Source organism: Mesoplodon bidens (genome assembly GCF_964165515.1).
Source record: "Mesoplodon bidens genome assembly, chromosome: 10".
Taxonomy (NCBI): Eukaryota; Metazoa; Chordata; class Mammalia; order Artiodactyla; family Ziphiidae; genus Mesoplodon; species Mesoplodon bidens.
The window spans coordinates 85,291,807-85,307,584 of record NC_138172.1 but is presented as its reverse complement, the minus strand read 5'-3'; the positions used below and the strand labels follow the sequence as shown (position 1 = coordinate 85,307,584).

The 15,778-nt window shown below is 41.1% G+C and overlaps 2 protein-coding genes across 25 annotated transcripts in view; one reads left to right on the top strand and one right to left on the bottom strand.

The window, feature by feature from the left end:
• Positions 1-15,778, bottom strand: part of SLC17A1 (solute carrier family 17 member 1) — a 269,472-nt gene that overhangs the window by 73,519 nt on the left and 180,175 nt on the right. The window lies entirely within an intron of this gene.
• SCGN (secretagogin, EF-hand calcium binding protein) overlaps positions 4,372-15,778 on the top strand; it is a 40,589-nt gene continuing 29,182 nt past the window's right edge. Inside the window, exons 1-4 of the mRNA XM_081245202.1 lie at positions 4,372-4,468; positions 5,369-5,439; positions 9,497-9,589; positions 12,711-12,800. Coding sequence (XP_081101328.1) covers positions 4,387-4,468; positions 5,369-5,439; positions 9,497-9,589; positions 12,711-12,800 — 336 coding nt within the window. The 5' untranslated portion in view covers positions 4,372-4,386. The remainder of the gene's footprint in view (positions 4,469-5,368; positions 5,440-9,496; positions 9,590-12,710; positions 12,801-15,778) is intronic.

The following is a 15,778-nucleotide window of genomic DNA, read 5'->3' as shown; positions in this document are numbered from 1 at the left end:
CAGGGTATATGCCCAGTAGTGGGATTGCTGCATCATATGGTAATTCTATTTTTAGTTTTTTAAGGAAACTCCATACTGTTCTCCATAGTGGCTGTATCCATTTACATTCCCACCAAAGGTGCAAGAGGGTTCCCTTTTCTCCTCACCCTCTCCAGCATTTACTGTTTATAGATTTTTTGATGATGGCTGTTCTTACCAGTGTGAGATGATATCTCATTGTAGTTCATTTGCATTTCTCTAATGATTAATGATGTTGAGCATTCTTTCCTGAGTTTGTTGGCAATCTGTATATCTTCTTTGGAGAAATGTCTGTTTAGGTCTTCTGCCCATTTTTGGATTGGGTTTTTTTTTTTGATATTGAGCTGCCTGAGCTGCTTGTAAATTTTGGGGATTAATCCTTTGTCAGTTGCTTCATTTGCAAATATTTTCTCACATTCTGAGGGACATATGTATATATATAACTGATTCACTTTTTTATAAAGCTGAAACTAACACACCATTGTAAAGCAATTATAGTCCAATAAAGATGTTTTAAAAAAAACAGAAACAAACAAACAAAACCCAAATGGGACCTAGTGAAACTTCAAAGCTTTTGCACAGCAAAGGAAACCATAAACAAGATGAAAAGACAACCCTGAGAATGTGAGAAAATATTTGCAAACGAACCAACAGACAAAGGATTAATCTCCAAAATATATAAACAGCTCATGTAGCTCAATATTAAAAAAACAAAAAACCCAATCCAAAAATGGGCAGAAGACCTAAATAGACATTTCTCCCAAGAAGGCATACAGTTGGCCAAGAAGCACATGAAAAGCTGCTCAACATCACTAATTATTAGAGAAATGCAAATCAAAACTACAATGAGGTATCACCTCACACCAGTTAGAATGGGCAGCATCAGAAAATCTATAAACAACAAATGCTGGAGAGGGTGTGGAGAAAAGGGAACCTTCTTGCACCATTGGCGGGAATGTAAATTGATACAGCCACTATGGAGAACAGTATGGAGGTTCCTTAAAAAACTTAAAATAGAATTACCATATGACCCAGCAATCCCCCTACTGGGCATATACCGAGAGAAAACCATAATTCAAAAAGACACATGCACCCCAATACTCACTGCAGCACTATTTACAATAGCCAGGTCATGGAAGCAATGTAAATGCCCATCGACAGATGAATGGATAAAGAAGATGTGGTACATATATACAATGGAACATTACTCAGCCATAAAAAGGAATGAAATTGGGTCATTTGTTGTGACGTGGATGGATCTAGAGACTGTCATACAGAGTGAAGTAAGTCAGAAAGAGGAAAACAAATATCGTATATTAACGCATATATGTGGAACCTAGAAAAATGGTACAGATGAGCCGGTTTGCAGGGCAGAAATTGAGACACAGATGTAGAGAACAAATGTATGGACACCAAGGGGGGAAAGTGGCGGGATGGTGGTGGGATGAACTGGGAGATTGGGATTGAAATGTATACACTGATGTGTATAAAATTGATGACTAATAACAAACTGCTGTATAAAAAAATAAATAAAATTAAAAAATAAAAAGTCAGTCATTGAAGGGAAATTACAACTCCCCAGAGAGCTCCACATGCCAGGCTCCTGGAAATTAGTCCAAGTTCCATTTGTTCTGGAGTTCTGAGAAGAACAGCAGTCCTTGTAGCTGTACTTCTTTCCTTGTTTCTCTAGATTTCACCTTTACAACTTTTAAAAACTATGTTTGCATTATATGCTTTTGTAGAAAGTGTTAAAGTAGAAGAATTACAGATAACGAAATTAAAGTCACCCATTATTCTCCCTCTTCCCCATTCCAGAGATAATCATTTACATTATTAGTGTATATTCTTCCATTGTTTCCCTATGTGTAGAAACATGTATTTTATTTTAAAGATTTGGGTCATGCAATACGTGCATTTTTGTAACTTGCTTTTTAATCTTAACCTTATGTTCTGAGCATTTTTTGCGTTTCGTCAGGTTTGAAAATCAAGATTCCTGTCTATGCAGCAAAGACTATCATAGTGACTTATCCTCATTTAACCATCCACTACATTAGACCTTGATTATTACTTCTGACATTTGCCTTGTGTTTTCTTTTTTCCCACTGGTTATCAGAAAACAGTCACCAACCTTGTGAGTTCATATTTATCAGTCTTCCTGACTGATGTTTGACATTATATCCAACAGTTTCCCAGGACCACATGTGCTATGTGGATATATGGATACTGAGTCCCTTATCTTCTCCTCCTGCTTTGTTCTCCAATTTTTGTACCCAACATTTTCCCCAAGAGTGAAGATACTGCTTTTCTTCCTTCAACCTAAGCCACATTCCTCAAAAATCCTGAAGTCTATATCACCATCTTCCAAATGTGTATGTAGGGAAGATTCATCATTTTAGTAGCTAACCTACACTGAATGTTTACTGTGTTTTCTGTGCTTAGAGGTTGATAAGAATTTTTTTCATTTAAACTTTATGACAGTAATACAAGGCAAATACTACTATTATCTCCCATCTACAGGTAAAGAAAGTGAGGCTTCTTTTGAGTAACTTGACTAATGTCACAGCTAGTAAGAGGCAAAGCTGGCCCTAAACCCAGACCTGTTTGCTTCTACATAACATTATTATTATTAGCTAAAGTCCATTTTTATTCAAATTTTCTTAGTTTTTGCCTAATGTCCCTTTTCTGCTCTAGGATACCACACAGGATACAATGTTTCATTTAATCATGTCTTCTTAGACATCTCTTGGCTGTGACAGTTTCTCAGACTTTGCTTCTTTTCTCTAAACCTTTTTCTTTTTTTTTACAATATAGTCACCTCTTATCCTCTACAAGACCATAACAATGACCATTTATTGTGCACTGTTGAGAGTGGCTTTGGTTCTCACAGCAACACTCCAAAGCTATTATAATCCTCATTCTACAGTTGAGAAAACCGAGACTTAGAGATGAAAACTAATGATGCAAGTCATGAAGCTAGTAAGTGATGGAGCTGGGATCCTAACCCGGGACTGTCTGACCATTAGTGTCATGTTCTTTTAAATACTCTAATTTAGGTGGCTTATGTACATGTGCTTTTAAAAAATAATATTAAATGTTAATAGCAGAGTTAGAGTGCCATAAAGATCGATATTTGGCCCAACTCTCCTATTGCCCAAGCTCCTTCTATAGATTCCTCAAAAAAAGGTTCTAAGCACATGGTCAGAAGCCATCAGTATCACTCAGCTTACTATTTCACAAAACATCCAGTCAAGTTTTGAACAATTCTGATCACAAGAGCTCTGTGTTCTTCCCAATGATTTTTCCTTTGGTCTTAGTGTGGTTCTGAGGAGCCAAACGCAACCATCTAAACTTCTACCTAAAAACTCTGCAGTCGGCCACCATGTCTCCCCCTAGACAATCCTTTCCTGGAAGAGCCAAACACAACCATCTAAACTTCTACCTAAGAACTCTGCAGTCGGCCACCATGTCTCCCCCTAGACAATCCTTTCCTGGAAGAGCCAAACACAACCATCTAAACTTCTACCTAAGAACTCTGCAGTTGGCCACCATGTCTCCCCCTAGACAATCCTTTCCTGGAAGAGCGTGGCACAGTATGAACTTCCCTCAGCATCTTAATAGCCTGATTTAGACCACAGTTCCCTGCAGAATCTCTATTTAGATGCAAGTCCTTATAGTGCATTACAGCTCTGCAACGTGCATGCCCTCTACCATAAGAGCTCAGTAACTGCCCTGCTGACGTCTCCTTGCTTACCGGTAACCTCTTACCCGCCCCAGCGCTATCACCCCTCTCCTCCTCACCCCCACCCTCCCCACACACGACATTTCTAAATCATTAGGCCAAAGGATCCTAACACTGACACCCTTCCAACCCTCTAAATGGGGGAGCTGTCTCTAGAAAACCCCTTGAGACACACGTTTGGAAGGTGAGTGAAACATAAGGGGGATACTTTCTCTGAGTTTGACAAACAGGTTAAAGGGCAAGGAGAGTGAAGCATGACCGCCCGGAGACAGATCCTTTCTCCCCCACTTCCCCACAGCGCTGACGCAGACAAGAGCTCCCCGCTGGATGTGCCCAGGACAGAGAGCGCGCGGGGCGGGTCAGGGACGACGTGCCATGAGCAGGGCGGGTTTCCAGCAGCTGGTTTCCCTGAGAGTCTGCGGTGGGGCCTTGGGGACGGCACAGCGACGCTAAGGCGCCAGCAGCTGCCTCGCCAGCTGCCCCCGTGCCCGCCCCTGAGACTGGTGCTCAAAGGAAATCAGAGGGCGAAAAAAGCAGGCGAGAGCGTCAGAAGACACCGTAAAGGAGTTCTGAGCAAAGTTCTCTAGGTGTTTCTTGCCGGCCGGTGCCTGCGCTTCGCTGTCAATACCATGGACAGCACCCGCGAACCGACTCAGGGGCGCTTGGACGCCGCTGGCTTCTGGCAGGTCTGGCAGCGCTTTGACTCAGAGGGTGAGTAAAACAAGCCACCTGTACAGCCTTGCTGAAAGGACCTAGAGTTCCCTCTTCCCCATACGTCTTTCCCTGCAGAAAAAGTTGTCTTCCAGCGCTGTTAATGCAATATACCTAACAGACGTTTGGTATACTGGAGCTGCACTTCTTGATACCTTGTGAACGTTCAGGGTGGGAGGAGGGACCTGAAATTACACCCCGGTCCCCAGCCCCCAACCTGTGTGTGTGTGTGTGTGTGTGTGTAGTGATATACCGTATATATAATGACTAATATCATTTTATATATTAGAGGCTTGTGGGCTGACACTCAGGTATCTGAAGTCAGCCCTCTATGACATTTTTACTCAAATGCTCATTTTTACTCAATGACTTTGTTGTGTAACCCCCAGTCTCTCAAAGAGAAGGTGAATTTTATCAGCTTTCAAAAAGACACTACCCTCACTCCCCAAAAAACTATTTGAAAAGAACTACTTACATCTGTTTTGTCTTCATTAAAAAAGAAACATAAATATCTAAAGCATGTGTTTTAACCTTGCAAACTAAGATTCAATACTTACATCTCTTAAATTTTTCCAAGACTGCAAAATCCTTGAGTTAGAGTTTATTCTAAAACTCATGTTTATTTGTGGATTAAAATTCATGTATAAATAAATAGCTTTCCTTTCCCCAACATTTATACAAACCACAGCACAAAGCATTTACTCTCAAATGTGTATTTGCTATTCACATCTATGTCATCTAGAGGTAGATACTGGCAATTAGAGTTACAATAGATAGTGTCCATGGGGATTTTATAAATTTGAGATTAAAAACAAATTTAGATGTTAAATGTTAAATACTAAATGTCACATGTTATTCTGTGTAAGTGACTATTATTTATGGATACCTTCTTGCATTTAGAAAAAGGTTACATAGAAGAGAAGGAGCTTGATGCTTTCTTTTACCACATGTTGCCGAAATTTTGTACTGATGTAAGTACTTGTGCCACTAAGCATTAAGTTATGTGTCTCTTAGTGAATTATAAAAAGCATCCAAGTCTTATGTTGATTTGTACCTATTAATTGCATCTGACCTCTTTTCTTCCCTGCATGTACTTTTTCTCCCTCTCCTAGCAGCACAGAGGGATTTAGGTAGGTTTTATGAGGTTCAGCTGTAGCATCTGACATGCTGATCACTGACTTTTAGTGTGACATTTGTCATCCACTCAGAGATTTTAACTGTAGATTCAAACAACCCTGTTTTGAAGGTCTCCTTGGTTATGTCTCTGCTAATGGATTTAAACCTAGACATAAGGTAGCTCACTTTGTTCAGAAAGGTGGAAAAGATGTTAAGAGCTTTTGAGGCTCTGGGTGTTTAATGCCTTTGATATTACTTGGATAGCAAACAACAAACAAACCATTCAAAATCATTTTTCATTTTGTTAGAAAGGTTACAAATTTCTTAGGAAATGGCAAACCAGAAAATAATAAACATACCCAGAGCCCAAGTATAAATGTAAACCAATCCATCCAGTGTCCATATCCCTCCCTGATGGTAAATCTGGCCTTGAGAGATGCAGATTACCTTTTGATGAGCCCTGTACCAAAGCAGAGGAAAAATTCACACAGAGACGCACCAGCCTGGGGCTGGGATAACCTGGTAAAGACTCCATCAGGGGATACATGGTAAGAGGAAGAGCTCTGGAGACAATAGCGTTTAAAACGAATTGTGGCGACAGCTTATCCTCAGCTATAGTTGTTTACACGGAAGAATACTGGAGTGCATCACACTTTCACGTAGGAGCCCAGCACGGAGAACAAGCAGCCTGGGGATGCTGTTTCTGGGGGAAGGGCAGTCAGCTCAGAATAAGAGAGGCTGCCGTCTGCCTCTAACAGCCACACACAGAACTCGTAGTCTCCCTCTCTCGCTCACAGCCCGTCTGCCTCTCATTTTCCATCTCTCTTCTGATCTCTCTCTTATGTTTCTGCCCATTTCTGTTTCTCATTCTGTGTTTCATGGCTCTCCTCTCCCATCATCTCTTGACTTTCTCTGTGACTTCTGTCTCTCCTCTCTCGCAGCTCTATTTCTCATGTCTCTCCATCTGTCTTTGTCCCTCTCCTGTCTCTTTGTTTCTCCTGCTTTCTATCTTCAGTCTGTTTCTCAAGCTCTCTCATTGTCGCTCCTCTCTCTTTCCTATCTCTCTTTGCCCTTCATTTCTTTTCTTTTATCCGTTTCTCTCCTCTCCTTTTCTCTTTCCTTCCCTTATCTCTGTCTCTCTCTTTCTCTGCTTTGCTGCCACTTACTACTGTAAATGCAAAGGCTCGCGTCATTCCAGAACCCATGGGTCTGACGCCATTTTGTCAAACAGGACAGGAGTATTTGAGGAAAACAAAAAGATGGAGGCAAAACCATTCAAAGTCTTGCAATAAACTGGATGGTCAAAAAAACGAAACCCCAGAGACTTGGAACTTCACACCTTTTCAGAAAGCTCCTTGCTTTAGTGATTTAAAGAAAAGGAGGAGAAAAGTCGCTGTCACTACTGAAACTGAAAGTGTCTAATTTTCAGTCATGGGATGAGGGGTAGGGCTACTCAAACACTGGGGTCTGCTCTAGACTGAGGACACTGCGAGCTGCCTTCTTCCGGGGCTTGGGCTGACTTTAAAGGCATCGTTCCCATCAGTGAGGGAGAAGGTGGATGCCATCTCCCGTAGCTTGCCTGATCGTATCATCACCCCTCCCTCAGATCTGGCCCATGGCCTCACCTTCTCACACATGGACAGGCATGGTCCTCGGAGGAAAGGAAACAACAAATGACTCGCCAGTCTGCTGTGCAACTGTGTTCAGTGCAGGCATTCCTGAGTTCAGAGGCAAAGGGGCTGGAAGGCTGCAGAGTCCTTAGGCCAGTGAAAATAAAATTTTGGTGTGCTTAAGAATTACCTGTATTTGTTAACATGCAAGCCCCAGGTCCCACCTCTTAGGTATTTCAGTACATTTGGGGGTCTGTCTGGGGTCTTGCATTTTAAAAGCACCCTGAGTCACACTGCATCTCCTTTCACTCTGTTCCCTCCAGGACCAGTGATTACCTGTCAGACAGGGGACTGTAATATAATTAGGCCAGTCCTGCTGAGTTGTGGCTGTAGCCCCAGGTACCTGTCCTCAGCACTTGGCAAAGGAGAGAGGTTTTGGAGCCAGGGGATGAGCTGTTTAAACCGTTAATCAGAAATGCTGTCATCTGCCATTGTTTCCTTTCAAAATGCTGAGGCTTTACCCCAGGGAACACAGTTACAGGAACCTTCAATGGGCGCTCCATGATACCGGGACAGCCATGATTAAGGAAACTGTTCCTAATTCTGGACCTTTTTTTCCTGCTGAGAAATGAATAGGCCCTAAGTATGTCCTTAACAAGAGGCTATGTCCCTCTCAGCGGAAGGATAATCACCACTTGTAACACCTACTTTTAATCAGTGATGCCCCACTGAGTACAGAAGCAGCAGCAGGGGGGCCTCCATGACCAGGCCGCCCCTCACTCTGGTGTTTAAGTGTGACAAGCAGTTCATCAGAGGCCTGAATAGCTCTACTTTCCTCCCCTGATTAGCGAGTCACAGAGACCTTGGGGGAAGGAATCTGAAGATTTCTAACAGCAAGCTGCCTGCTAGTCAATCTTGGAGAGCAACCAGCCTGCTTGTAATTACCTGTTCCTCGCAGCCTCTGAGGGGATTGACTTAGTGGAACCATCGGCTGCTCTTGCTGCTGTTTCTGTTACTCACCCCCCTCTTATCTCCACCTTTTGTCTTTTCAAGTACTCAGAACTGGCCTCTGAACTAGGTCCAGATCTAGCCAGTCTGTTGCACAGCATTGCTTTCTGGGGCTGTGTATGCATTCTTCACGTACAGATCGTAGCACATCCTGGGCCTGTTTCAATGCTTCAGAGATGATAGATACTCTGCTGGGGCCTAGAGTCTCGGACAAGGTGAGCAGGGTTGGTGCTGATGGGAAATTACAACAGAGGGAGGCCTAGACTCTTTTGCTTTAGGTCCAAGGATAATCACGGACTTTGGAGTGAGAGGTCTGAGAGGACGGAAGTCAAGTTTCTGTGCCTTCAAACTAAAGGTAGAAGGCCAAGCTGACATTCAAAGTGAAGACCCACTTTCTTGCGTGATTTCCATTGTGATTTTTCTGTATGATGCACACACACACTCATACAAGCAAACAAACCACACAATCTATGGCGCCAAGACTAAAGAGGCTAATTTCTTGATACTTAGTGGAGTGTCAAATGAGGAAACCTGGTTGGCAGGGATAGTGTAGTAGTATTAGGGAGAATAAATTTAGTATAACTGATCTAGTCTGAATTCTAGGAATACGGCACTGTTTAGGGGTATCTGTGCCTCTCAGCCCCTACATCAAAATTCATTCTCCATTGTTGATTATACATGTCACCTTTCTTTGTAATAACCCTGCCGTCCACTGATGAAGAACAATTTAATGTGTGGAAAAGGTTGTACAAAGAAGGGATATGTGACGTCTTCAGTAGTTCAATGATTATTTATTTGGTTTCCTCTTTAATTATTTTCCCCTAATTATTCTTTTCCTTGGTGAGACCAAGATTAAAAGAATAAACTCTAGCAAACTGGGGACCCAGAAGAGCTGGACTTTTCAAATAGAAAAGAATTTAAAAAACCTCTGAGTTCTTGGGAAGAAAGTTTATATGTTCATTACAATATAATCTTTTGTCACAACCAAATACAGAATGATGTTCAAATTCATTCTATCAATAGTCTAGTCTCTAAGCTTCTCTTCATTCATATTTTAGGAACTCACTAGCTACAAGTCTTACCTAGTTAGGATTCTGATTAGTGGTTATTTGTTTAAGAAATCTCTCTCTCTCTCTCTCGTGCAAATTGGTGGGATCACTTTCAGTGGCTAAGTAACTTACTTTCCAGGTTAGACTAACATAATTATCAGGCTATATACTCTGAATATTTGATATCCTAACTACATTTTTGGAATCTCAGTGGCTTTCACGTGGTTCTGTCTGGCCCACTGTAGGATGCAGTCATGGAAGAAAGTGTGCAGAAGATGAAACAACAATTTACGCCTGCCCACAATGTCTCTAAAGACGGTCGCATACAGATGAAAGAGGTACCTTTTATGACTGTAACTTCTTGACTGTACCTTCTTGGGCTATAATTTTCTCTGAAGGATAATAAAAGTTTTACATTTGATTGGAAAATTAGAACCCTCTGCAAGGCAGCTGGGTTACATAACATTTCTGAAGTACTCACTTTTCCTTTTTCATCAGCTTAATAACAAGGAGTATATGATGCTTCCATCATTTTATTTAGATCAATATTTATACTTATAATTGGGGAATGGATATGCTGGAGGCTTTTCAGTTACTTGATCTAATATTTGTCTCCTTCCACAGTGTCCTGTTCAAATTCAACCTTGACATAAGGGAAAACGGACTGACAATAAATGAGTTTAAACTTCAGAATCAGTTCCCAATGGAGGTTGGAAAGATCTGTCCGTGAACATCATTAAAAACAAAACAGAAAGCAGCCGCCTCTACTTCAACTCAACCCACACTTATTAAATACCTACTAAAGCAAGGAACTGTGTTAGGCATGCACTGACAGGCACAGTCTATCTTTAACCTGATAATTTTTCCTTCCAGTTACAAAAAGGTTTACAGTCTAGAAAGGATTTCCACACATATTATGTTACTTTATCCCCACATATTATGTTACTTTATCCCCACAGTAGCTATAGAAAATGGGCATGGAACATTATCTCTATTTTACTGATGAGGAAGCTAAGTTACTTTCCTAGCATCCTATGGCCAATAAGTGGCACTGGATTAAGTTGTAACCCACTTACAGGTATGAATCTATACAGGTTTATTCTATAGAGTTATAAATCCATACATAAAAATGAGCTGCTATGAAAGTAAGATATTTATTTCATAGACAAAACTGCCTGCTAGACATATTACCTGAAATCTGAAGAGCTAGTCTCTTAATGCTGTCCTTAGTCAATATTGTTGGTGAAAAGAGTAATTTTTCTTCAGAAAGTTATGATAATAAGGCAAGATTATGTCTTCTTATAAAAAAATAGACATGTTCACAGCAGGAGGCTGCCTTTTCAGAAAACTACTAAGCTAAACTCCAGATTTATGAGTGTAGCTGCTTCCAAAGTTTTCACTAAAAGGCTGATTCTGTCACGGACTCCATTCTGTCATGGAGTCCTGCCAATGAGCATAACTGAGGTTGTTTGTAGAGAAGCTGATGGTATAGGACTGCTTTGGTCCCCTTAAAACCTCATGAGTCTGTGAGTGTAAAGAGTAGCAAGGTCTCTCCTACTGTCTCCTGCTATACCACTGGCCATTTCGCTAACTCCAATTACAGGTACTTGTGACATAAAATCAGCTCACCTGCACACATTTTAGATATATTAGCACAAAACAAAATGGGAAAGGAGTCACTTCTAAGAGCCAAAGTGAAGCTTGGGGATGATCTGTGTACTTGATTTGTCCAGGGCTCCTCTGTGCCACCCTAGTCAAACTGAAGACAGAGTGTGTTCTGAAGACTTAGGGCTGGTGAATTACATTTTAATTTGGTTTCTTAGCCTGTGTCACCCCATGCGAAAACACACTTAGTCCTGAAGAGCAGTTCTCAGCTCACCTTGTGTGGTGGGTAGGACAAACACAAAGTCAACAGGTGAAATATGAAACCTTGGCCAAGTGACTTCATCTCTCTGAGCCTCAAGTTCATCATCTTCATCCACAGAGCAGTTACCACTGACTAAATTTTTAATAGGTACCAGGGACTTTGCTAAACAGTTTATAAATATTGCCTCACCTGACTTTTATTCTTCACATAAGCACCAGGATATAAATATTATTATCTCTGTTTTACAAATGAGGAAATTGAGGCACAGAGGTATCAATTAAATTGTCCAAGATCAAATAATAGGTGAATACAGAGAAGGAATTTGGATCCACACTAAAGCCAACCACATACTGCATTGCACTGCCTTCCATTAGTATTAAAATGACAATACTTATATTTACCTGAAGGATTGGTGTGAGAATTTAATGAGATGATAAATGAAAAGTACATTGCCGGTGCCTGCCATGTAGTAGGTATCCAATATATGACAGCTGTTATTAACACAGTGTGCCCTTGAGCTGACCTACATCCAACTAGAGAATATGAATGGGAGTGTGGGCTAAGCATTCCTACAACCTAGCAGAAGCATTTGCTCTGGACTTCCTCTATAGCACTGAACAAGATGCTGGGAGAACTATGGTTATAGAAGAAATGGCCATTGTTTATGGGGGACAATTCAGAAAGAAGACAGTATACACTGAAATACCATAGGTTTGGCAAAGAACCCAGCCAAACATGCCTATGAGCTGAAACAAGTGTTACCATCACATAGGGGAAGAACATGTTACCTTTGTTCATGGGAGCAAGGGAAGTCAATCAGTAGAACTGGTGCTCATATAGACAGCTGGATGGTTAAATTTACCACAAGTGAACCAACTTTTAAAGTATCATATAGATGCTAATAATATAAAAGAATATAAACCATAGCCAACTCAAGAATCAAGCCAGACAGCAATCATTCCTGATTTTGTGTACGGCACCGAAGTGATCTGTATACACAGCATCTCACCAGCACAGCATGGGGGTTAAAAGTGTGAGCTTAGTTGAAGTCCTGGCTCCACCACTTACTAACTACATAATGATGGCAAGTTCCTTATCTCTGTGTAGCCCAGTTTCCTTAACTAATAAATAATAATGATGATGTGTTATGCACCCTATAGGTTGTTAGGATTAAATGAGTTAGCATATATAAGCATTTAGAACAATTCATGGCACATATAAAAATTATTGGGTATTTTTCTTCTCTACTATAATTATAGAGTTGTTAATATAAAATTGGAGCCTCTCAGAATGAGGTCTGGAACATTTTAAGCACTAACACATTTATTATTAAATAATAATAAAGATTATTATTATTTTGGATTGTAAGCTCATGGAAGACAGATACTCATAGTGTTTCATACCTAGAAGGGTGCAATACTTCTTGAAAGAATCAATGAATCCAAAATGACAATCAAGGGCACAGAACTATGTGTTGGGCTCTCCACCCTGAGAGATCCAAGCCCTTCTGCCCTCTAACAAGTTCCTTGATGCCTTTTACCCACGTAGCACTGGCCAGTGTCACCAGCTGCTATTTCTCCCTTTTCCTTTAGCTTGCCTGCATGTTCTTGTCCGAGGATGAAAACTTTCTTCTGCTCTTTCGCCGGGAAACCCCCTTGGATAGCAGTGTGGAGTTTATGCGGGTAAGCGTTTGGTTGTGTCTCTATGGAGGGTGAGACCAGGATTCCAGCCACCTGCTGTGGCTGCCACCACTCCTGCCCGGTCCCCAAGGGAGAGCTGCCCACAGAGGATAAGACCAAGCAAAGAAGCCCTTGTGTCGAGCCTGGACTTTGGCCCCAAGCCCCAATGTGCTCTCTCAGTGTGCTGACCCGGTGACCCGGGCTGCCCCTGAGGTGACAAACTCCTTACCCTGGGCTAGAGGAAGGCTTAGATGAGGGGCCTGGCAGGTACCTGAGGCATGTAATGGGAGGGTAGGGTGGGGGCCGTGGAGCCTGGATAGCACATGCCCATCAAGAGCCCAGAGTCCTGTGAGCTCCATCCAACTGCTGCTTTCTGAGAATGCAGCCTAGGCACCTAGACTCTATGGGAAACTACTTTTTTTTTTTTTTGCGGTACGCAGGCCTCTCACTGTTGTGGCCTCTCCCATTGCGGAGCACAGGCTCTGGACGTGCAGGCTCAGCGGCCATGGCTCACGGGCCCAGCCGCTCCGCAGCATGTGGGATCTTCCCGGACAGGGGCACGAACCCGTGTCCCCTGCATCGGCAGGCGGACTCTCAACCACTGCGCCACCATGGAAGCCCGAAACTACTTATTTTTAAATGTTGGCAACTAATTCTAGTTTTGAAGGCACAGTATGGTCAAAATATAACTTATTAGAGGGCTGATCCAGCCAGCAGGCATCTCTTTGCAATCATTGTGCCAGAATAAAAACAAAAGGCAGAATCAATGGCTCCTCTTATCTCCTCTTTCAGCCTCTAGGTGTTACTGTCTGTGGGTGAAAAAAGACCAGGGAAGGCAGAGCAGGGTGTCTTCAAGGCCAGAGTGGCAGATTCAAGACAGCTCCTGCACCCAGGGCCTCATTCCTGAAAGACTTACCAGGTCCCCACTTAGGAGATAATAACTTAGCACCCTTGTGCACTACTTTATTTACCTTCTGGCCAAGTGGAAGTTATGAGAAATGGAGCAAGCACTTGCATAGACAATTCACAGAAGAAATATGAATAGACAATTGATATATAACAGTAACCAAAGAAATGCAAATTAGAAACAACTAACTTTTCCAAAGTGGTAAAGATTTTAAGAGGATCAATAAAAAGATACAGCACTGGCAAGCAAGCACTGAGACTGCTGCTCATGCTCTCCTGGTAGGCACGCACACTGGGATAATTTTATGGAAAGCGATTTTGAAAAAATGTAATCAGGATTCTTTAAAATTTCATAATCCAGAGTTAATTTTAAAAAATCTTTACCCTTTGGGCTTCCCTGGTGGCGCAGTGGTTGAGAGTCCGCCTGCCGATGCAGGGGACACGGGTTCGTGCCCCGGTCTGGGAAGATCCCACATGCCGCGGAGCGGCTGGGCCCGTGAGCCATGGCTGCTGAGCCTGCGCGTCCAGAGCCTGTGCTCCGCGACGGGAGAGGCCACAACAGTGAGAGGCCCACGTACCGCAAAAAATCAAGAAAAAAAACAAAAAAAACCTTTACCTTTTGACTCAATAATTCTACTTCTCCAAGCATCTATGTTAAGGATATAATCAGAGATGCAGACAAGTTTTCTACACAATGAAGTACATTAAATATTTCTGTTACTTAGTATAAAAACTGAAAATAACATAAATGCTTAACAATGAAAGAAAAATTAGGTAAATTATGATACATTCATACAATTCATTCATTCCACAAATACTTATGTGCCCCTGCAGTATGCCAGAAACTGTTCTAGGCCCTGGAGATTCATGAGAGGAAAACCCCATGGTGGAACTTTATGCATCACTGAAAATCAAGTTTTCAAAGACTATCTAATGACAAGAAGGAAATGCATTATGGTGTTAAGAAACAAAATTGTATATGCGTTATGATCTTAACTTTGCTTAAAAATTATTTACCCTAACACCCACGTAAGTAAGACAACGGGTAAATACACAGTAGATAAATATTGGGTTTTTTTAGGGGTAAGATGTTGGATAATCTTTATGTTCTCTGTACTTCTGTATTTTCCAATTGTGTAGAATCATTATTCTATTATTTACAGATTATTTTAAATGGCATTTTCAAAATAATTTTAGTTGTGTTTAAGAATGCTCACAGAAAATTTTAAATGAAAATAATAGACTACCCAAGTGTGTAGGCCATATGACTTCCCCTTCATTTTGTCACATATATAATAGAAACACAATGAAAAGGAAACACATAGAAATGACAAGTGACTATCTTGGGGTAGGAATTTCAGAAGATTGTAGTGTTTTTCATTTCAGTAATTTCTTAAATACATATGATTTGCTTTTATAATCAGCAGAAAGCATTAAATTGTTATGCCTGTGTAGGCTTGAATAATCTTGAGAAATGGGAAAAAGAAAGGTTCCATAATGCCATTTCCATCTTTAAAAGAAAAAAAAAAACTTTCTCCACTTTTCCTCCCTCCCTTCTAGTTTGTCAGTTTCTTCGTAAAGAAGTGCTTTCTCTACCCGATTAAAAAAAACATGTTGGATTCTTGAATTCCTTTTTTTAAAATTAAATTTGTTATAACCTATGTACTCTCCTATGTATTTTAAGAAAACCTACCTAATGTCTTTATATTCCCCCTGAACTACAGGACCTTAAGACACTTTAACTATCAGCTCACTTGCCATTATTGTCCAGAATATTAGTTCTATCTTGTTTTCTTTAATCCCACAAATTTTACACTAACAAGATATGTTTCCATTTGCCCATATGTTTCCCATTGTGTTTGTACATCATTCCTTCTTCATCTTAGATTTTCCTCCTTTGTGTTCTTCCTTCCTGGAGTATATCCTTTACCAAGAGTCTGTTGGTAATAAATTCTGTTTTTGTTTGCCTGGAAACCTCTTTATTTTGCTTTCATTCTTTAAAGACAGGCATATATAGTACTCACATAAAGATCTTTGGCCCACCAATAGCTCAGTTGCAGTAAAACTGTAAGATA